This window comes from Lissotriton vulgaris, chromosome 5 (assembly GCF_964263255.1).
Source record: "Lissotriton vulgaris chromosome 5, aLisVul1.2, whole genome shotgun sequence".
Taxonomy (NCBI): domain Eukaryota; kingdom Metazoa; phylum Chordata; class Amphibia; order Caudata; family Salamandridae; genus Lissotriton; species Lissotriton vulgaris.
In genome coordinates, this window is record NC_141693.1 from 1370718283 (window position 1) to 1370740655 (window position 22373).

The following is a 22373-nucleotide window of genomic DNA, read 5'->3' on the forward strand; positions in this document are numbered from 1 at the left end:
AATGGAATTTACCGCCAAGGCATATTCAGCACCAACAGTCTAGTAGGAACAGCAAGAGCGGTGCAGTTTCCATATTCCTTCCATGTCCCTTGGCTCTGCCATATTGTTTTACCTCATTTATTGAAGCAGAGAGGCTTACCCCCTCCCTCCTACTGAGGCTCTCTAACAACATGAGCCCCAGGATGAGGATGGAAGCACACCTTGCGGGTTTGCTTCAGTAATAACCTGTCTCCCACTCTCTTCTGCACAGTTCTTGCGGAGGAACAGAGGAGAAAGCGTCAGATGTTATGGTTTCAACACTGGAACTTTGATAGCACGGTCTCATACTAGTGTTTATAGCCTGTTGCCACTTGATTGTTGTCAATGGGGCTATCAACATTTTCATGTTCCAGTTATATACACTTTGTAGTTTTGAAAAGCACTTCCGCTCAATAAGAAAAGAGATTATGACAGAAAAAATACCTTGTGAGTTACGGGAAGCTAAAATCCTACCAGTAAAGGGATGATCCGAATCCAATACTCTCAAATCAGGACTCTCTTTCTTGTGGATTTCAACTGTAGGCAAGCCAGAAGAGTTTCGTTTTAAGGCTTTTACTGAAGCACATATAGTAAGGTTCTGCTTTTAGTCTTTGGCGTAGATCATCCCACAGTTCTGAGCCCCATGACTGCCTGAGTTCTGGCTCCATCTTTCATCTGTTTAAACACTATTGGTAATCATGCACGTAACTGGCGTGCATAAGTTCTTCTTGGGCACATAGTGGGGTGCTAGCTTCTGCAGGTGGCCTAGCCACATGTCCCATTATGCTTCAAGTGTGGTATAGAGGAACGTGAACTTCATCCTTGCAACCACTTGAAGCCCCTGCATTGTTTTCAAAGCAGCATGTACAGGGTCAGACTTTTGTGCGTTAGGGAAGATTCTGGCTGCCTGATGTTGATGCCTTTGCAACTGTATATTAGATGAAATCTTTTTAGCCAACAGGCAAACGGTGTAAAATAATGCCCAAATAATGCCCAGCAATCTTTAAACAGACCTTGGTCGTCAAAACAGCTCGACTTCGAGAGAGACGTGCTATGCAGTATTCACTGGATTTTGCTTTGTTTTTTTCTACACAGAAGTGCATTAACATTGGCAATGTAATTTACAACTGAGTCTGCTTTTTAGCCCTAACTTAGAATTGGGACGTCCTGAAGAAGACTGTGCCCAACTGGGAAAACAGGGTTGAAATATCAGCAAATGTAACCATTTAGACCATAGAAATGAAAATAAAATGTATTAGTTTTAATTTTGGTGCTATTTTTAAATAAGCGTCTCTTCCGGTTCTTTTAAAGTGATTGTTTGCACATAGTAAGACACTAATCACTGCACAGCCTTCTTCACATCTGTTATTTTGTCACAGTCTTTCAAAATAATGTATGTGGAATCACAATGTGTTCTAGTCTCTGAAAATAAATTAGATTGTTCACACCAGATGAGAGGTCTTGTTTTCCAAATAAAAACCGCATTTAGGGATCTACTACTCTAATGAAACATGCGAACTGGAGACGCTGCAGGACGGACCCTCGTAGGAGACATCTCTTATCACTAATTTAAGGTCCCAAACATTGAGAAAAGATTTCCAAGTTGACCTGTTGAGAGGTACAAGAAAGGATAGTGAGAACCTTCCTTGAGGAGTACAAGAAAGGGATGCAAATAGGAGAAATCTCTAAAGAACCTCTAGGGCCCGTCCTGTACTGATTTTACTATAAAAGATGATCGATTTTTGTTGAAATTTACCGGAGGAATTTATCAAAATCTGCTGCCGATTGATTGAGGCCAGACACTGTAATAATCCAGTATTAATCAACACTCCAATCCTAATAATTGAAGGATATTGCCAACTAGTAAAGCCGATTGATGAAGGTCTTTTACTGAACCTAATAAGATGTTTTTAAACACATAAAACTGTAGTCGTGAAGAAGGTGACGAACATTTTCGAACACCAAAACACCGCGTCAACAGACTTTTTCAAAAATAGTTTTTAAGGATTGAAAAAATGTTTTTAATAAATGTTATAAAGAAATGTTTTTAATGTTTCATATAGGCGAATGATGATATAAAAATATGTATTGGTAAATACAATATATAACTATTACATTCCATGTCCTGGGTTTTTGTTTAACTGAAATACACTGTATGCATATATACTTGTAATATTTGGTAACCTGTTCTAGACTATACTTTAAAGCAAGATTATCTTGACTAGTTTAACCAGAGAGTGAGAGATATATTGATCTTTACCTCTAGCAAAAAGAAGGGAAAGGGAATTCTTGTTTGTTGTAATGAAACAGTATATATATTTGCAGCAAACATGTCAATTGTATTCAAAAGCTTCACCAGGAACACTACCTCTTTATATTGGTGTACTACTCAGACATCAGGTAGACATTAGCAATAACATTTATTTATTTATTTATAAAGTTTTATTTAGCGCAAACCTGATCCCGAAGGATATGATTTAGAACCCACAACAGGAATCTGTGTGTGACCTTAGGTCACAGGTTAGAAGCCCAGCAGGGTCAGAATGTACTAAAGGGTCATTGCAAGTAACAAATAATTTGACTACTACCAATGTCCATGCTGCAATTTACCAGGCAAAGGGGCGTGAAAGGGGCCTCATCCTTTTGGCAGCCGCTTCTATGTTTGCAAATGACAGGATAACAACCAATGGAACGGAGTTGTAGCTATTCTCAAATGCTGCTGAATGGCCATTTTGTGCTGTATCGCAGTGCAAAACCTGGATTGGTTAGCAGTACTTTGTGACTTGATCTTTGATGTATCAGGCAGTATAATAGTTATACAAATATCTAGCATGAACAGCCTGAATTCTCACAAAAACAAGTGAACATATCTTGTGTGCATGTCAGTGCAATCTTGAATTTTATAGTATAATAGCTGATCCCAGGCACAGAAGGGCTCTTCTCATTTCCGCCCCAATGATATTCCCTAAAAAAAGAACATATCTTACATGTGCGACTTCTAAACAGAAAAGCATGTGACATAACATCCCATTTTACTGACCTTAATGATTTGTGTGGTTAAACGTGAAATGTATTTTTTTTTTTTAAAACACATCATTCCATTTACTGCATTAAATAAAAAATTCACAGCATCTTCTGATGAGCGCGCTCCATATTTTAAAACCAGTGGTTTCAACAAACATTGACGATTATGGTACAATGAGGGGCACACAAAAAGAACATGCTCTAAAGTTTGTCAGGAGACCCTGCAGAGATTACACAATGTAAATTTCATGTCCCTTTAACAATATTTAATGGCAAAATATGCAATTAAAACAAAAATAAAAATCAACAAATAATATGCTCCAAGTTCTAACTTAAATATGGTTGAGGATGTGACCCATAGCATGTAGATACCATTATCTCAATCCTTCTTTTTCCCTGAATTAGAGAATATCTTGATCCCTTGAGGTAATCCTAATGTTAAGTTTTAAAAGTTCTTAAGTGTAAAACAAGACATTGACATAAAGCTCAACCCTGTTCATATTAAAGTGCGGTAGTGCCTTGTTATAATTCTTGGGAATTGGCAGTCCTACCTGGCTGAATGCTTCTAAGCAAAAGCTTGTGACCCCATAGGAGGACAGCAGCCAGCCCCATAACCTACATGATCGAAAGCCCCATTTCTAAGCCTAAAGCTTTAAGAGGTGCAAGGGTATTTAAGTTACATATTTTACGAAGTACTTTACCCTGCATTTCATGTAGAAAGTTCCAATAAACGTGAAATACATTTTGGAGGTTTTAATTTTGGAAACCCTACTCTCTACATATATTCAGGTGCCTTTGATAACAAGCATTGGCACAGCCAATAGGTCTCGCCTTTGGGACCTTATAAGTGTTTAGTTAACCAGCACAATATCCTTGGTGCAACAACACCAAGTGTTGCATGGCTAAACACTTATAAGGTCCCAAAGGCGAGACCTATTGGCTATGTCAATTGCCAATGCTTGTTTTTGGATGGGAAGGTGTTACTCACTTTTTATTTGCGGCTGTGTCGAGTTTTATGGTTCAAGTTTGTTCTCTTTGTTGCCCAAACCTTGTTTTCTCATCACTAGTTAGGAAGATCTACTGTTTCAGAGTGTGTGTGTGCTGCCTCAAAATGATGCTGTCTTGGCTGATGGCTAAAGGCGTTTCCAAGCAACGGATGCCAATGAGTGGCGGGGAAGTCTCCCAAAATTCTTATTTTTGAAGGGCAGATTGGATGAAAGGACTCATTTATTTGGTGGAGGTTAGGTACCATGAAATTGGTTGAAGGATAACATGTGAATCAACCGGTTCTGGGTCTTTGCGTGACCATTTTTGTAAAGAAAGGAACTGTAGCATTGTTTATTTGAAGGCAGGGAATTTCGGGTGTACTGTGTGTTATTTTTAAAGATGTATTCTTGATGTAAAGGGACAAACAATGGAACTGCTTAGATGGTGCTTTAAAGGTAAATCAAAATGTTGCATTCTTGTGGTTATGCCCCAACAGGACTAGTCAACAATGAAGAGAAAAGTAGTATACACTGTGCACAGTGCATAATGGTACCTGAGGATTCGGGGTTGACTTAATTTGGCATGACACTTACATTTGCTGAAGTTAGTTTTTTCCCTTCACTTTTAACTGGCTTGTGTGATGCTGGGATGAACAGTTTATGGGAAGGAGCTGGTTCCGTTGCGTGTGTCCCATGTTGTCAGTCAGTGGTATGTTTATATGCAAGTGTGTGTTCATAGCATGCTTTTTAAGATGTGAAGTTGTGTGGTTGTTACATTTTGCAGGGTACTCTGTTGTGGAAGACAGTGCGCAGATTCAGTCCACACTGAATAGCTGTGAGGCTAAGTGTAGACACAATTTTGTTATTGTGGCTAGTTTGGTGGCAGCATGTTGTTTGAATGTACCCAATGTTGCCTTTGCCTGGTGATGAGAACCATCTCTGTTTGAGGGACGCACACTTCCTGAGTGTAACAAAGGAGCATGGGTTGAGTTTTGCCTTGTGAGCTGGGTCTTAGAAGGACGCCTCTGCTATTATTTGGATTACTTTTTTCTTTTTCCTGTGATTGGTCTTTGGTTGGTAGGTATGAATGATTGTGGCTTGTGTGTGTTTCCCTTTAGGAACGGAGGTGTGCATGTCCTGTAATGTGCAGTTCTGTTATGTGTGGGCGTTGCATCAGTGGCGCACATGTGGTACTCTGCAGAGTATCCACATGTGAACCCTGAGCAGGGTGAAGGCCTGTGCTCCTAGTGTGGGGGCAAGTGTCTTTATTTGTAAGCACATGACAAGTGTAAAGATGTAATATATTCTTGCTGGCGAGCCATCGCTACACGATGCGTCTTCAGAGACACCAGTGGTTTCATTTTCTTTACCACGGAAGGAAGAAAGGGTGAGGCACCTGGGCAAAAGAAGGCAGACCCATGGACGCTCATATTCAGAGCTGTGACATACCAGTTGGCCAAATCTCCGCAGTGTCTGCTCAGCCACGCTGCGGCATCTCCCTCTGTCCCAGCCTAAAAGGCGCCCAGACAACCCTGGGATTAGAGGCTGGGCTTTCATGGGACCAGCAAAGTTGAAAAAGAACAGCCTCCTATTGTTTTTTTTTGGGAGGGGAGGCAGGGGTGACCTCATGCCCTCTCATATTTCAGCCAGTTACTTTGACGTAGAAGTGAACACAAAACTGGGTTTGCGGTGGTCTATTTATAGATCTTATGCTAGCTTAAAAGAAGTCTAGACAAACAGACCTTAAGACAAAAGACATAAACAAAACAAGAATCTAAACAAATGAAAGAAGTTTACCGCCTGCATGCTTGTAGTTGCCAACTGGTTGAAAACCAATCTTCATCAGGAAGACCTCACAATCCTTGCAGTCAGGCGCGACAAAAGTTAAAGAAAAAAAAGCATTGCCCGTGAAAGTGATCGCAGCCAGTAAGGGTTTCCGGGAGATGGCACCTGTGCTCATAAGCGCGCGTGCATGCGTGCATAACTGCAAGCTCTAGGCCTCCACAAGAAAAAGCGTGTGGTAGCATTTTCTAAAGCCCACTTACTAAAAGTCTCGCCAGGGCAACGCATGCGCTGGCTCAGGCGAGACCTAAAAACTTAAGGCAAATTTGAGTGCACCCCTCATACTGAACTTAGGATACACATCATGCATGTGTGGAGTGGTAATGTTGGGCTATTTACTTATATATACTTCTGGTCTCTCAACTCCCAAAGATAACAATTGCGAATATTCTAACAATTGTTTTATCACAATTTGATCTGTACTTTACTACTTATTTGCTATTTAGAATAGTGATTTTAAAACAAACACTTTCGGTATATGTATGCCTGTAGAAGGCTATCAAAAATAAGACTGAAATCTGTCTTTATTCTCATATGGCATGTGATTTTTCATACAATACAAAAGATGTAATTCTGTCTTGCTATCTGCTCTCCAAAAATCTATGCTTGCTCACTCATCCTAGGTTTACTGGAAACTTCCAATCAGAGACTTGCATTTTAATAACAGGTGTGAGAGTGCTCAGCACCAAACTTACATGGATCCGTCCATCTTTGACAGCAGGTCCATCTTCCGCGAGTCGAAGGATAAAGAGCCCCATGTTGTATTCCTTTCCTCCACGAAGGCTAAAGCCAAAGCCTCTAGGTCCTCTCTCCAGTTCAACTGGATAACACCCAACGCTCTGAAGAGGAAAGGGCAAGAAGCAAAGCACTGATCAGTTGTTCAGTGTTTCTTAAACGCGTATGAAGGAAAAAAATGATTACATTACGATTGTTTCCTCAATTGTTTATAAGCATGTACAGTACATTAAAACAAAGCAATGCCTTGATGTAATTTCCTAAATGTTTACATTAAAAATGGATACATTAATCAATGCTTAAGGCAATAAATATTGTTGAATGCATACATAATGAATAAACCCACAGAAATATGGGGTGCCCTTACAAAAACAATGATATTCACCATAAATGAATGGTTTCTTCAGTGACACATTCTTAATTGAATCCAAAGGGGTGAATGATACTGTAAACCATTTCTGTCACTGATCGTATGTCTCTCGCCTAGACAAACTGGATGGGAGTGTGCCGTAAATAAATATAAGCACTTGTTTAAGGTCTGGCAGCTTTGCTGCTCTACTAGAACTGTCGTAATCACACACAAAAAGCAGCACAGAAACACAGATGATTCAGCCCCACCCCTTTGTCGATCTTCTGTTTGGGAACCTGAACTGGCACCAGCGACGTAAGTCCGTCTTCGAAGTATTTCAGTTACTCATAACTAAGAGACAGTGATCACGCATGCGCCTTTTGCCACATACCAGTAGAATTGTGTGACAAATACACCAAGAATAACATTTACACAGTGAACGCCAACAAATACAACATGGAAACGGTTGACATTACACTGGGAACTCTGACAAATAGAATGGGGAGAGGTTGCATTGTGAACTGTGTGACAAACACAACAGGAAGAGGCTCTACTCTGAAAACTCAGTAGCAGACACCATTGGAGGGGGCTTTAATGTGCTGAACATGTGAGTACTTCTGAGACAGCCAGAGCTCTGGTTTTTAAGGTGTACATCGCAATTTGATGTTTAATATTAAGAAGTGTATGAAGTAATGCACTTTTTCCTTGTGAAAGTAAAAGTACACCAAAGGATGGAAGCAGTGAAGCTCACTCTTGCTCCCACTTTGGTCGCCTGAAGGAAGGGCGATTCTTCCAGTAGCCACGGTGTCATCATGCACTTAACTTATATGTGAAAAGTGTTGCATATTTCTTAAGAGCATCCCATTTAGGAGAGCAAGGTCACAAAGTAGAAAAAAACTCCTTAGCAATATAGACAGTTCCAGTGAAGCAGACAAGGAATCCTTCCTGCACGCCAAGCGCACCACCTCGGTGGCACATTGACTCTGCTCTGGTGACTTCTGCCTGCACGTGTATCGTGGGTCTGACCAAGTTAGCAGCTGAAGAATTAAAAATCATGGGGGCGTGGCCACGGAGGCGACCGAGATGGCCGCCTTTGCTTGAAGCTCCGCCGGTCGGGTCAGCAAATCCCTTCTTAGCTCGATGCAGGATCTTTGTTATTCCTGCAGACGCCATCCCGCAGGTCCCGGACGATGAGAGGGACATTCTGATGCCCGAAACCAGCTGCAGTGTTGCCCGAGGCCAGTGTGAGACGGGTCGGCGGGGCGCTCAGGCCTTCCCCGGCGGGGGTGAAGACGACTGCGGGTGCGGTGAGTTGGGCCCTGGCTGGTGTCCGGCGCCACCCTGTGCCCCCTCACGATCCATTCTGTGGGCTCTCCCCCCCGCCCCTCCTGCTGCGCCTTGGTCCGGGTCCCCCGGCTCTCGGAGCGTTCCCAGGAACTCAGGCCTTGTGGGCATGTCCAAGCCAGGGCCTCACGTAGCGGTGGCAGCGGGAGGTGGGCTAGCGGGGAGGCCCCAGTGCCCAGACTCAGAGCTGGTGCGGCGCTGGGGGTCGGGGGAGAGGGGCCTCGTCGGGTGCGACGACTCTCCCCCGACCCCCCCTTGACAAGTGGCTGCCTGGGAGTGTGACGGCCTGCCCTGGGAGGACCGCGCACCGAAGACCAGGATTTCACTCCCCTTTCTACCGCCTGGCATTTGGTACTTGTGGCTGCCGGCTGCTTGGGGGCCTGTGTTCTCCTGTGGTGGCTGTTCTGCATTGATGGCCTTAACCTCCCCAGAGAGGGTTGTTCATCCAGGTGCTGCTTTGCTGCCTGATCGCCTACCTGCTCCCTGAGACCTGTGCTGGCTGCTGTTTCTGCTCCTCGCTGCCTTTCGCTGACTGTGATAGCCTCGCGGCTGAGCCGGCCTGAGGCATTTTCGGGGTTCTGCCTGCATCCCTTATGCTGTTTGTGTGTCTTCAACCCCATCCTGGCCTGGACTTTGGGCTTCCCTCCATACACTGCCAGTGTTGCCTCATCCTCCTCATTGCACAGTCATGCCTGCAGTATTCCTGGTGTTTGGCGCTCTCCCGGGAGTCCTCCACGTGTCTGGCTGTCGCTGCTCTGTCCTCTGGTGTCGCCTCAGCCGGAGATCCAACTGACCACAATGCCCCTTCCTCCTCTGGCAATATGGGGAAAAAAGACCTGAAACAGCGTATGCTACAGTTTGACAGGGCTGCTGGTCCCGCCTCGGATGCCCCTCCTTGGTTGTCTGGTGGAGCCTCAGGCCCAAATGACACCGCGGAACCTGGCTCTCTCGCGACGTCCCTGCTAGCCGAGATGAGCGCCGGTTTTAAGGCGCTGGATGGTCGATTTGATGACCTGGACAAGAAATTGGTCGATATGGCCTCTAGGGTCCAGGCACACGATCGGCGGCTAGACGTTGTGGAGTCAAGAGTATCGGACATCGAAGACAGTGCATTAACCTCCTTGAAAAGACTGGACAGGATGGAGAAGATCCTCAAGTATGTTGCCATCAAGAATGAAGATTTAGAGGCCCGCAGCCGGCGAAACAATATCCGAATCATCGGCGTTCCGGAGACGACCGCCACTGGGCGTATGGACACCTTTGTGGAGCAACTGCTGGCGGAGCGGTTTGGTAGGAAAACGTACACACAAGGCTTTGTTGTTGAGCGCGCTCATAGGTCGCTGGGTCCGTGTCCTCGACCAGGCCTTCCCCCGAGACCCATTATCGCCAGGCTTATGAACTTCAGGGACAGGGATGCTGCCCTCCGATCGGCCAGAGACAGAGGCGGCGTCCAGTGGCAAGTGAGCAAACTGGTTTCTTCCCCGACTTTACCATCATGGTTCAAGAGGTGAGACATAAATACCAGGGAGTCAAGGCGGCCTTGAAGAATTTGGGGCTCAAATACAGCATGCTGTACCCTGCGAGGTTGAGAGTGGATGTAGATGGCAGAACTCACATATTTTATACGCCGACGGAGGCACAGGAATTTTGCCAGACATACACGAAGAACCAATCTGGAAGCACTGATGCACCACACTCCCATCTCTGGGGGGCACCCAGGAAAGCGTAGAACTCTTCTCCCAACCCGGGACTGGTTGAATGATTGTTACATTTACTATTGTGTTCTGCATAGTTCAGTTTCTATACACATTTTTCTCCTCTGCGTGACAATATTGTAATGTTTGTTGCCCGGGCGGTGTGGTGTTGCCACGCCCTATGGTGAACACCAAGGTATTTTTGTATAATGTGTTCTCTTTGAGATGTACATTTTGGTATCCTACAGTTATGACTCTGATTTCATTGTGCCATCTTTTGGCTAGTACACAAGGGATCTGCCTCTTTGGGGTTAGCAGGAGGCTGGGTGGGAGTATTTGAGCAGTTTCAATGATTTTTGCGGTATTGCTGTTCAAGTTGCTAGTGTGCAGTGCGGGTGTGACATTAGTTGCGGTGTGTTTGAGGTGATGATGTCCCAATGGTCAAGATAGGGCAGCAGTCCGGTCCTTCCGGGCTCTCTTTGATGTTGTGGAATGTTAGAGGATTAAATAATAGCAGAAAGCGTAGGCCAGTTCTCAACTATATTATCAGGCATCACATCGACATTGTGTTCATGCAGGAGACACATCTGTCCAACTCCGACTCCACTCCCGTCGCGACGAGTTGGGGTTCCCAAAGATTTTTTTCCAATTACAGTCGATATGCCAGGGGTGTTGCAATTTTCATTCACAAACGTGTCCCCTTCTCACTTCACAACACTTGGATTGATGCTGAGATTAGAGTCCTAATTGTCACTGGTTCTCTGATGGGACACAGGGTTTTATTGGTTGGGATTTATGGTCCTAATGTAGACTCCCCAACTTTCTTTCATGAGCTCCAGGTTCGTCTTCGGTCGCTTGACCCCGGGCTACTGATACTTGGGGGGATTTTAACTTGTTATTGGATCCATCCAGGGACAGCACTTCCACGTCCCCTGACAGGAATCCTCATGCCCATCAAGCCTTCAAAGACATATGCATTCACTTTTCTTTGATAGATGTCGAACGTACACTCCACCCGCATCTTCTGGACTTCCCGCACTATTCGGGGTTCCATAACACAAGGACCAGGATAGATTATTGGCTTACCTCCCCGGGAATTGCTGGCTGGCTGGGAGGTTCACTCACTCTTCCACGTACGCTATTGGATCATTCTCCGGTGGTGCTCCAATTGAACATCCCTAGACCGGGGGGCTATGAAAGACAATGGCGCTTTCTGGAAAGTGCGCTTCTTGACCAGGTTTTTAATGAGGAGGTGCGACAGGCGATCAACGATTATTTTGACAGTAATACTGGGTCGGTTGACACTTGGGCGGTTCTGTGGGAGGGATTCAAGGCTTATATTAGGGGAATTTGTATTGCGAAGCATTCCGGAGTCCTACGAGATCTCCGCTCTACTCTGAATCGCATCGAAATGGATATAGCTGCCCTGGACCTCGAGTTATTGGTCACGGCCTCCAGTACAGTTGAGGCTAAGCATCTGGCTCTATTGCTTGACTTTCGAGAGGCGGCAGAGCGAGAGCTACTGTTCCTTAATAAGCGACACGTCACTAGGCGATATGGTGAGAGCGAGAGACCGGGTAAATTATTGGCACACACTCTGCGCCCCCCGCGGGACTTTGCTTATATCACGGAAATTACTGGTCCGGACGATACTCTGCTGCGCTCTACCACGGACATCTGTGACCATTTCCTTTCATATTATAAATCGCTGTACACTTCCAGAATTACCGGGGGTTCACGGGAACAGGGAGAATATTTGGATGAAATCGCACTGGTCTATTTAGAACAGAGGTCTTCAAACTTGTGGATGCCGAGACCCCCCTGTCAACATTTTCAGGTGTAATGACCCCCTCATGACAAAAAATTCCAAACCTGTTGGCAGAATCTGCATATTTATCAAACTCCAGCTCAGGTCCAAGCAGCACAAAAAGTTTTGGTCCCAGAGCAGAATGGGCAAAAAGCCTGGATTCATGGCTCTGCCAGTGCCGCAGGCTAACAAACGGATTCCTAAGCCTACATATATAAGGGCAGATTTACGTTACCTGGCGCATCCCTGGAAATCAGCAGGAATGCGCCAATAAACGTGCGACACGCAATGCCATTGTTGCGCCACAACGGATGCGCCGCATTTACAATGCGGCATGCCATGGCGCAAGGATAGGCAGATGCGTGTCGCATCTGGCTGCTTCAGGTTGGAGCAGCGCCTGAGTTGTGTCGTGGGCGCGACGCAACTCCAGCACTGTGCCAACCCGGCCTATCTTCTACATGGTGCGCCACACCTTACGCCTGCTTCAAGCAGGCGCAAGGTTTTGGCGCAGTGGATTTCACTCAGGCACTTTTCCAAGGCATTCCTGTGCCGGACCGCCCACCCTGCGGCGGTACGCCCACATGAAACCTGACGCAGGTTACATGTGGCGCAGGCCTTTACAACGTGACGTAGCTCCCTAGATGTGTCACGTTGTAAATACCCCGCAGCATGGCACTTGAAGTGACGAAATGGCGGCGCAAAAGTGGCGTAAGGTGCTTGTAAATCTGCCCCTTAGTGCTTTCATTTTTTTACATCTCCAGCACATCCACAGGACCAAATTCTCATGAGTTGGGAGTGCTGAGATGCAATGGGACTTCTATATAATGTTTTTATAAGAAATTATTCTTATAATAGAAATTGGCAAAAGTGAAAAACATTTTAGGGCAGATTTACAAGCCCCTTGCGCCACTTTTAACATGGGAAAAGTGACGCAAAAAGTGGCGCAAATGGCTTGTAAACCCGCCCCTTGGTGTACAGAAAAAAACCTTTCAAGATGTATGAATGTTTTTTCTGTTCTTAGTTAATTTCATTTGTTGTTGAACTGTGACATTCTTCCCTTCCTGGAGTTTTATTCACAGCTGCGCTTGATAGAAATGTTTAAAGGTAAGGAGTGGGGACCCAGGGGGTACTGGAACCAGAAAAAACCCTAAGTCTTGATAACCTGTTTACAAAGGCATGTTAATATGCAAATGGTCTTTAACGACCTGTCAAAAACTTGGGTGTGCTGGAGATAAGACTCCAGACACTGCCCAGCCGATCCCACAGCAGCTCGAGCGGCACTGTAGCAGCCCGGGCTGAGACACAGACGGGGAGGAAGGGGGGCTGAAGGCCTGGGCAGAGTGACTGTGAAGGCGCGACCCCCTTTCCATTGCTCCACGGCCCCCCTGGGGGTCGTGCCCCACAGTTTGAAGACCCCTGATTTAGAACGATATATGCAGGACTTTCTGTCCATTTCTATTTCCCAAGACAGCATCCTAGAAGCCATCAACATGTTACGGGGCTCCTCGGCGCTTGGGCTTGATTTTATAAAGCCTATAAAGGCATCTTGGTCCCGCGGTTGGTGGAGGTCTACGCCGAGCACTGGAGGTAGGCGCCCTCCCTCCAACATTTAGAGAGGCGGTCATAATTCTCATGCCCAAGCCTGGCAAAGACCCTAAACTGTATGGCTCCTATAGGCCACTATCATTATTGAATCTCGACTATAAAATTCGAGCTAAGGTAATAGCCATTCTTTTATTTCTGTTAATGGAGTCCATTATTGCGCTGGCTCAATCTTGCTTTGTACCGCATAGGTCTACTTCACTCAACTTGCAGACCCGGTTCCCTGTATTGCACAGAATCGACCCCGCTACTCCGGCAGCCGCCGTCCTCCTGGATGCTGAAAAAGCGTTCGATTCCCTTTGAGTGGCCTTTCTTCCTGTCGGTCATGCGACACATGGGTATGGCGGAATGCTTTGTTTCTACGGTGGCGCTTCTATACACCAAACCTACTGCCAGATTGCACCTGAATGGCACCCTGTCCGACCCTTTCCCTCTATCTCGCGGTACGAGACAGGGTTGTCCTTTGTCCCCACTGCTTTTCATTCTGGCCACGGACCCTCTAGTGCACCATTTTCAGGAACAACATTTGCACCGTGGCCTCCAATTCCGCACTGGCCCCCTCTTAGTCTCGCTTTATGCCGACAACACTATTTTATACGTCAGGATGCCCCATTTCAATTTGGAACCTTTGATCTTGGAAATTATCCGATTCTGCAGGTTTTCTGGGCTCAGTATCAACTGGCATAAGTCAGTTATTTTTCCACTAACCTCCAGCACGACTGCTTGGACTTGCGAGTTCCCACTTGAGTGGTGCAACGACGCGGTGAAATATTTGGGGGTTTATGTCCACCTTGATACCGCCACTATGATTATGGCAGGGCACTCGACTCCCTGGAATCGCAGATCATGAAATGGCTACGACTGCAGTTGTCAATTGCTGCGAGAGTGGCCATCTTCAAAATGGTGGTCCTCCCCCGGTTTCTATACCTTTTCAATAACATTCCTATCCCTCTTACAAAAATCATTTTTTTCGCAACTGCGTACATTGTTATTGCGCCTTGTTTGGGGTGATAAGACTCCTCGGGTTCGCTGGCAGATCTTGACCCTACCGTACGAGCGGGGGGGATTTGGGGTCCCAGATATTTACTTGTATTATCTCATAGTGCAATGCTGCTACGCGAATGTCTGGTTTCACCCTGATGCCCGCGTCCCATATTTAAAACCGGAGGCGGACCTGGTACTCCTGCGACATCGCTCTACAATCCTGCACACGGGATTCTCTCGTGACCCCCAAGATGTCCAGACGGTTTCCACCACATGTTGGGTGTGGGACAGATTGCGTAGATTGCTGGGATTTGAGCTGCTCTAATCTTCGGAGTTGCCCCTACCTAACCCTTCATGGTTTCCAATTACGGGGGAGGTCTTAGTTCAGCGTACACTGGAGACATTTCACATCCACACCATCAGTGACCTTTTCCCTGAGGGTCATGCCTTCTCTGTATCGGAGGAGGCCCGTTTCACAGAACACTCCTTTATGGACACTTTTGTCACAACACGGATACACTCCATGCTTCGGGCCGCATTCCCTTCATTCCCCTCGGCTCCTGAACCAGCCCCGCCACGGACACTGCTGCTACAGAACCCTACTGGCACACACTTGGTCTCTAAGCTTTATAAGAAATGTGGGATGACCAGGCCTGTATCTGACGCCAAGGTGCGTGCGGCTTCGGAGGTAGACCTAGGCAGACCCATCACTGACGACCAATGGGAACAGTGCTGTAAAGTTACCAATGAGGTCTCATTGAACAACAGGCATAAACTGCTTCATTTTAAATTCCTCCGGAGAATGTATCACACTCCCGCCCGTTCTCATGGGATAGATCACAGCAGACCCCACCATTGCCGGAAGTGCTTGACTCCGTTTGCCGACTTTGCTCACCTTGCCTGGACCTGCCCCAAGATACACCAGTACTGGTCCCTCATCCACCCCACATTGGGGGACATACTGGCCATACAATTGGTTCCCACCCCTGAGGTTGCACTGCTGGGCTACGTGGTCAACTTCCCTCGAAAGGTCAGGAAATTGGCGGCTCTGGGCTTTCTGTTGGCCAAACGGGAGATTGCTTTATTGTGGGGGAGCAAGAAGTCCCCTTCCCTGCAGGCTTGGCTTTGGAGTTTGGCATTTTGCAATGTGAACTGCGAAGAATACTTCACTCTGAACCCTAGCTCGTCACGTCCAGTGGACATCTGGGGCCCGTACAAAGCTTACATTGCCAAACATAAACCTGTCAGGGGTTCGCAGACGGTTAGCGGTATTGTTCCCGAGGGGATTGGCTAGACACTGGTTTTGTGGGGGAGTGTTGTATGAATTACCTATTTTGTCCCTGTTGCCGATGTCAACATGCCGTTAAATGCATTGTTTTTTGCTGCTGTCGATGTTGCGTCTCCTTGCGTTGAGAACTATTGTGCCTTTCTCACTGGATAACTGCCTCCGAATCCTGGCCGTAATGCACTGTCAGAAAACACTGATATCTATGGTAATTTTTCATTTTATTTGCTATATTTCTATTTTCGTTTATCACCGAAACTGTACTCCGCACTGTAATGTTTATCCTATTCCTGTATGTAAAAACTGAGAAAATAAAGTTAAAAAAAAAATAAAAAAAAGAATTAAAAATCATATTTCTTCTCACCTAAAGGATTAGATTGTGGGGCCTTTAAAGAGCAAATTGTGAGATCACAGCAGTGTGAGCAATGGTTGAAATTCTGCAGAGAACTGACGAAAAGACATCCTCTCTGAATGCGAAATTAGACAGCTTAGAAAGATGTATAACTGCATTAGAAAATGGAATCCAACAACCAAGAAAAATCAATCCAAACCCTCCCCAAAATGAAAGGATCCAAAAAAACTTTAAAGTAAGAACGTGGCAGTTAAAAAAATATCAGATAGGTATTAATTGGAGATTGGAAAATGAATTTTAAAAAAGGAATTTGAGAGTGCTAGATGAAGGAAAAGTGAACTTGAGCAACTACATTTCTGTCTGGATGGCAAAAGACCTTGCTAATCTTACAGGAGGAAATGATAGCAAAGGGGAGGCGCGGTTTCAACTGAAGTCATCCACTCTCTTAAAAGGGTGAAAGAGTGCAGGTCCTACCTAGATAATACCTTTGTGAATAAACAGCTGAGAAATCGCATCATGGAGGCAGAAACGACAAGAGACATTCTTCAAACGAGAAGTAACCATATTTACTTTCCTCCAGGGGCTTCTTAAATCAGAGAGAGAGGATAGAGAGAGAACTTGTTACTAACAAAACATGTTTTTGTTGTAATCAGTGAGCATAAGGAATACTTTTTCTGGAATATGCTGGGGTTTAGGGCCTCCTGGGTTTGTTGCAGGATGAAATACTATCCTTATAGTACATTTGGATCTCTTAAAGTCCCAGAGTGAAAGTGGGACCCACATTACCTCAAAAGAGACTTATGAATGCTTTCATGGGAATAGGCATTTGTGGTTCAAATTTGCGGTAGAATTTCACACGGGATAGCAACAGACCAGCAAAGTGGTGCACAAGAAGAGCAAGTACAGTGGAGCTACGGGCGCGTCTTAAATGTCCGCATAGGTCTGTAGCTCCGAGTGCCCCGCTCCACGCCCGCATCATCCTGCCACCATCCTGCAGCACCAATCGGTGCACCTACTTGCGGAAGATCAGCGGTCCCTGTGAGTGGCGCTCCGACCCCGCTGCATCACCGGGTGCCGCCGCGATGAGCCTGCGAAGTTTGGGCCTCCGCTTTGTTTGGCGCCGGGGACTGGCGTGAGGTGGCGGCTGGCCCGGAGTGCATCAACATCGGCCGCCACTCCAGAGGTTACCTGCTGCACTTGACCCAGGTCGGGTGATATGCTCAGAGACTGCTGATAGGCCTGTGCGCAGCCTCGAGTGCCACTTTGCAACCACGAGGTGCTGGGGGGAGACCTGGTAGGGCCCCCCACCCCCCTGCCCTGAAACGGACCTGATTGCGATTGGACGCCCTGGCTGGCGGAGGCAACTGCCGAGCCCGGTCGTCGTCACCTGGGCAGACCCTCCTGAATGTTGTGGTGCCCCCGGACCAAAAGGGGGTGAGCGGGGGGTAGGGGGGGGGGAGGAGGATATTCGTTCCTGGCTGAACAGTGGCATACGGAGCGGGGCGGCGCTTTGTTAACTTTGCTGTTCCCGCATTTGATCTGGGCCTGTGATTACCAAATCGGGGCCGCCCGCTTGTATATTGGAAGCCAGTTCTGAGGTGTGGTGACTTTGTTGGGGCTGGACCGGCCTGGCCGTGAGTTGTTTGATCTGCCGGCAGTCCAGAGTGCATGTCTGGGGAGCCCTGAGCCACTTCTTGGTGCTGTGACGAGCTGCATGTGGTGCTCCCCCACGGTGTGGACTGTCAGTGTCTATTGACCCCTTGGCGACTGGGGTACTGTGACACCTTCAGGGGTCTCCTGGGTGCCCATGCGGAGCGAGTGATACAGACAGCAGTGGTGTCTGGTTGTCGGCCCTCGAGGTGCTGCCGGCGGGGGGAACTCTATGTGGCGACAGGCATCCAGGACCTCTCCTCGCTATTCCCGTTTCATGGTCGGATCGTGCACCCGCACTGGGACCAAAGGAATGATCTTCTAACTTGGAACTTGCCTATCCGCACAGGTGGGGGATTGTGACATCTGGCTTGGCCTGCGGCGGGAACAAAAGATCTCTGAAAAAAGAGCCCCTTTAAGGGTGCCCGTTGGGCATTGCAGCGCCGGCCCAACGAGGAGCAGGCTCAAATGATTAAGCAGGACATCTAGCTTGCTGGGTGTGTGAGAGCCCTAGTTCCACAAGGAGGAATACCTTGACACGGCCCCTGCTTTTACTTCCTCCACCAGACATTCTTGTTCAGGTGGAATTGGGTGACAACCTCTTCACCTAGGAACTGCGTACCTTCCTTTTGTTTCACTGGTAATTGGGCAAGTACGCTGGACCTATTTAAAAGCCCTTTCAACAATCTTTCTTTCCCCTCCTTTTGAGACATATCTGGAACACCGGAACAGGAATTATAAGTATAGTAATGGCCCGTGCGGCGCTAGCTGGTGGAGTGAAAGACTATACACAAGACATTCTCTTGGAGTGACCCCTTGGGAACTATTAATTTTGTCTGGTGCAAACATGATTCCTTGGGCGGGGGCGGGGGTGTGGGGTTCAGGCGTCCGCCTCAGATCTATATTTAGATAATTGGTTGGTTAGAGTATGGGGCGACAGGCACACTGTGAATTGGAGGTTGGCGAATGCCGCGAGCAGGGGTGCAGGGTGGGGGGAGGTGGGATGGGAATGTGGTTGTGTTGTTGTAGATTGTATATTTTTCATTTTTTGTTATATGTTTTACGTCAGGTGATGATAATGCTGCGGAATGGCTGATACATGGATTAAATGGTGCAGAGTAGTCGAGGGTCGGGGGTAAAGGTGCTATTTTGGAACGTAAATGGCTTGGGTGACAAAATCAAGAGAGGGATGGTCAGCCAGCTTATTAGGAGACACTCTCCGGATGTAGTTTTGCTGCAGGAGACGCACCTAGTCGTATGGCCCTACATAAAGGAGGGTATAAACTAGTTGCACACGCTGGGTTCACCACTGGCTCTAGAGGGGTCGGGATTTTGATCAAGAATTCCTTCCCCCTGTCTGTGCAGGCCACATGGCTAGATCAAAGAGGCAGGTACGCTGGAGTGTCAGGCCTGGTGGGGGGGCAGGACGGTCACCTTTTTATCTATATACATACCTCCGGGACTTCAGGCCGACTCTTTCCGTGATTTGAGTGCAGTCTTTCTCACGCTGCCCCTCGGTGGTCTAGTCCTGGGAGGTGACTTCAATTCAGTATTGGATGGGGAGATGGACCATCGCCCACCGCGGGCGCTTAGACAATCACAGAGGGGGCTTTCAGATTTCCTGGATACGCTTGGGTTGGTTGATAGCTGGGTTGGTTGATCGCGGTGATGGTAGTTATGATTCAGGAGGTGAAGTACTTGGGTAGAGGTGTCTCTGATCACTCTCCGTTGTGGCTGCAACTCGCCTTTGGTCGGCAGGCGGCAGGTAGGATAGCTCCTATCAGCGCTTGGCAGTTAAAAGACCCAGCTGTCAAGAAACAGGTGCTCCAGGTATCGGGCAGATATTTCCAGGAGAATGTGGGGTCGGTTGACTCGGCCCAGTTTCTTTGGGAAGCGTACAAAACACTGGTGCGGGGTGAGGTCCTGTCTTTAATGGCGGAGAAGAAGAAGGAAAGTCCGGCAGAGGTTGCCCAGAAAGAGAGCGAAGTCATACTTTTGGAGCGAGGTATTGCCAGTTCGAGCACGCCTACGGAGCTTCACCTTCTCAGACTCCGACAGGAGGAATACAAAAGTTTGATGAGAGATAGAGCGATTGCTCAGAATAATGCTGTACAGAGCTTATATATGAGCAGGGGGATAAGGCCGGGCAAATAATTGCGTGGCTTGAGCATGGAGAATGGGCGTCCAGGCTTGTACTGCAATTAGAGGGCGCACAATATTACGGAGCCGCAGGAGGTGACAGACGAATTTGCCCGGCACTATCGGTGGATCTACACCGCTGTTAGTGCCTTCACGGAGGCCGTGAATAGCGAAATGGTTAGGGACATTGTAATGCCGAGTTTATCGGAGGAAAACAGGAGCTATCTTGACTCTCCGCTCTCTGACGATGAAGTTGCACAGGCTATTAGGCAGTTAAAGTCCGGTAAAGCGACCGGCCCCAACGGGATACCTATCGAACTGTACAAACTAAATGCCAATATACTTACTCCACGCGTCAAAGCATGTTTCTGGAGAGGGAGAAGGGTCAACTGCCATATGACCAGCAAATGGCTAATATAGTGGTTATACATAAAGGGGGTAAACCCAAGACACAATGTTCCGCATTTCGGACTATCTCGCTCCTCAACGCAGAGCCCAAAGTATTGGCGAAACTCTTTGCCAATCGGCTGGTCAAGGTAATTACGACACTGGTTCACCTGGATCAATCTGGATTCATGCCCCGTCATAACACGGCGTTGAATCTGTGTAGACTCCATGGAGTACTTGGGGGCTCCTCGAAAATCCATGAGTCACCAGTATTGGTCTTGCTGGTCGCCACGATGGCCTTTGATAGGGTGGAATGGAATTATTTATTTGCGGTCCTGGCGAAGTTATGTGTCGGGACTGAATTCATTGGCTGGGTTTGGCTCTTATATGCGGACCTCCTTGCCAGAGTGGTCGTCAACAACTGTAAGTCCAGTGACTTCCCGCTGGGAAGGGGCACGAGGCAGGGGGCCCGCTGTCCCCATTGCTCTTCGTGCTCGCAATGGAGCCTCTGGCGGCCTGGGTCAGATGGGACAGATCGATTCGAGGCATATGATGGACGCCCGACTGGGAAGACAAGATCTCGCTCTACGCGGACGATGTTTTACTTTATCTCACCAACCTCATGGCATCATTATCCAACTTTTTTGATGTTTTGACTATGTTAAGTAGGTATTCTGGATTGGCTATAAATTGGGCTAAGTCAGTACTCTTTGTCCTTATTGGGGACCGGCCTGTGATCCCACGATCGTGCCCAATCCAGATCGAGACAAAAGGGTTCAAATACTTAGGTATTTACATTACGCTCGATTCGCAGCTGCGATACTCCAATAATCTTCTTTCACCGTTACACAGGAGTAGGAAAGATGTGGAACGTTGGAGGGCGCTCCCCCTGTCCTTGCTCGGGAGGGCCACGCTCTTCAAGATGATGGCTTTGCTTCGGTTCTTTTGCGCTCTGCTAAACTCAATGACCCTGTACCGGTCTCTAATTTCAAGGGAATCAAGTCTCTCCAGAGACAGCTCCTGTGGGACGGCCACCCCCGTATATTGTTCGCAAAGCTAACGCTCCCATGGTGTGATGGTTGAATCGGGCTCCCGGATTTACGGAAATATTATTGGGTCTACCAACTGCCTGCCGATAACAATGTGATCTACGGACCTCCGGGTGATCCGGGATAGGCCCCTGGTGGAACTCTTGATAGAGCCCTATATTCTAGGTCTGGTAGGTTTCCGTTGATGGGCCCAACTGCACATGCGGTGCAGGTGTGGCATGCGGCTAATAGGTATTTAGGCTGGAAGGGCAGACTAACTTTAGCCACCCTGCTACTGATCTCGGAGAGACTGAGTAGCTTGTGGAGAACTAAGGGATTCGATAAATGGGACCTTATTGGCATTACTCATATTAAAGTTGTATGGGCCCAAAACACAGTACTTTGGTTCGAGTCCCTCAAAGAGCAGTATAGTTTACATAACAACGAACACTACCGGTATCGGCAAGTGAGGCACGCACTCACCACTCATATCCCTAAAGGTGCGGTACTACCGAAGGCATCGCCTCTGGAGGACCGAGTACTAGATGGGTATATTCCTGAGAAAACTATTTCTTTAATATACAGGAAATTGGTTAACAACATGGAGAACCTGTTGGAGCGAGTCAGAGCTAGAACTGGATGATGAGGATTGGGTAGAGGCGGTTTCCTCCCCGAAGGTAGTGGCTATCCAGATGAGAATTCGTTTTGTCCAGCTAAAGATTCTACAAAGATCCTATATAACTGGGTCCCGGCTGGTTCGAATGGCGTGGGGAGGGAGTGGTGAGTGTAGGAGAGATTGTGGAGACATTGATACCCTAATGCATATTCTTTGGCACTGAGGTGATACAGGTCTTTTGGGCGAAGCTTCATGATGAGCTGGGAAAAGTTATGGGTGATGAGATACGACCGGAGGCTGGCAGATGTCTGTTGAATGTGTGGGAACCCACAGATCTAAACGTGTATCAAAAGCAATGGGTGACACTGGCATGCATGGTGGCCAAACGCAACATAGCACAGCTCTGGGGAGCCAGCCAACCACCTCAAGTCTCCAAAAGGGCCGAAGATCTAGACTGGTGTATGTTTAGAGAGAGATCGGTTTATGTAGCAAGGGGTTGCCCGAAGAAGTGGGGGAAGATATCCCTCCCCA

General features: G+C 47.3%; 1 protein-coding gene across 2 annotated transcripts in view; it reads right to left on the reverse strand.

Annotated features, from left to right (window-relative positions):
- MAGI3 (membrane associated guanylate kinase, WW and PDZ domain containing 3) overlaps positions 1-22373 on the reverse strand; it is a 1323293-nt gene that overhangs the window by 97648 nt on the left and 1203272 nt on the right. For both annotated transcript variants that reach the window (XM_086923326.1, XM_086923327.1), the window contains exon 19: positions 6566-6709. In XM_086923326.1, coding sequence (XP_086779452.1) covers positions 6566-6709 — 144 coding nt within the window. The remainder of the gene's footprint in view (positions 1-6565; positions 6710-22373) is intronic.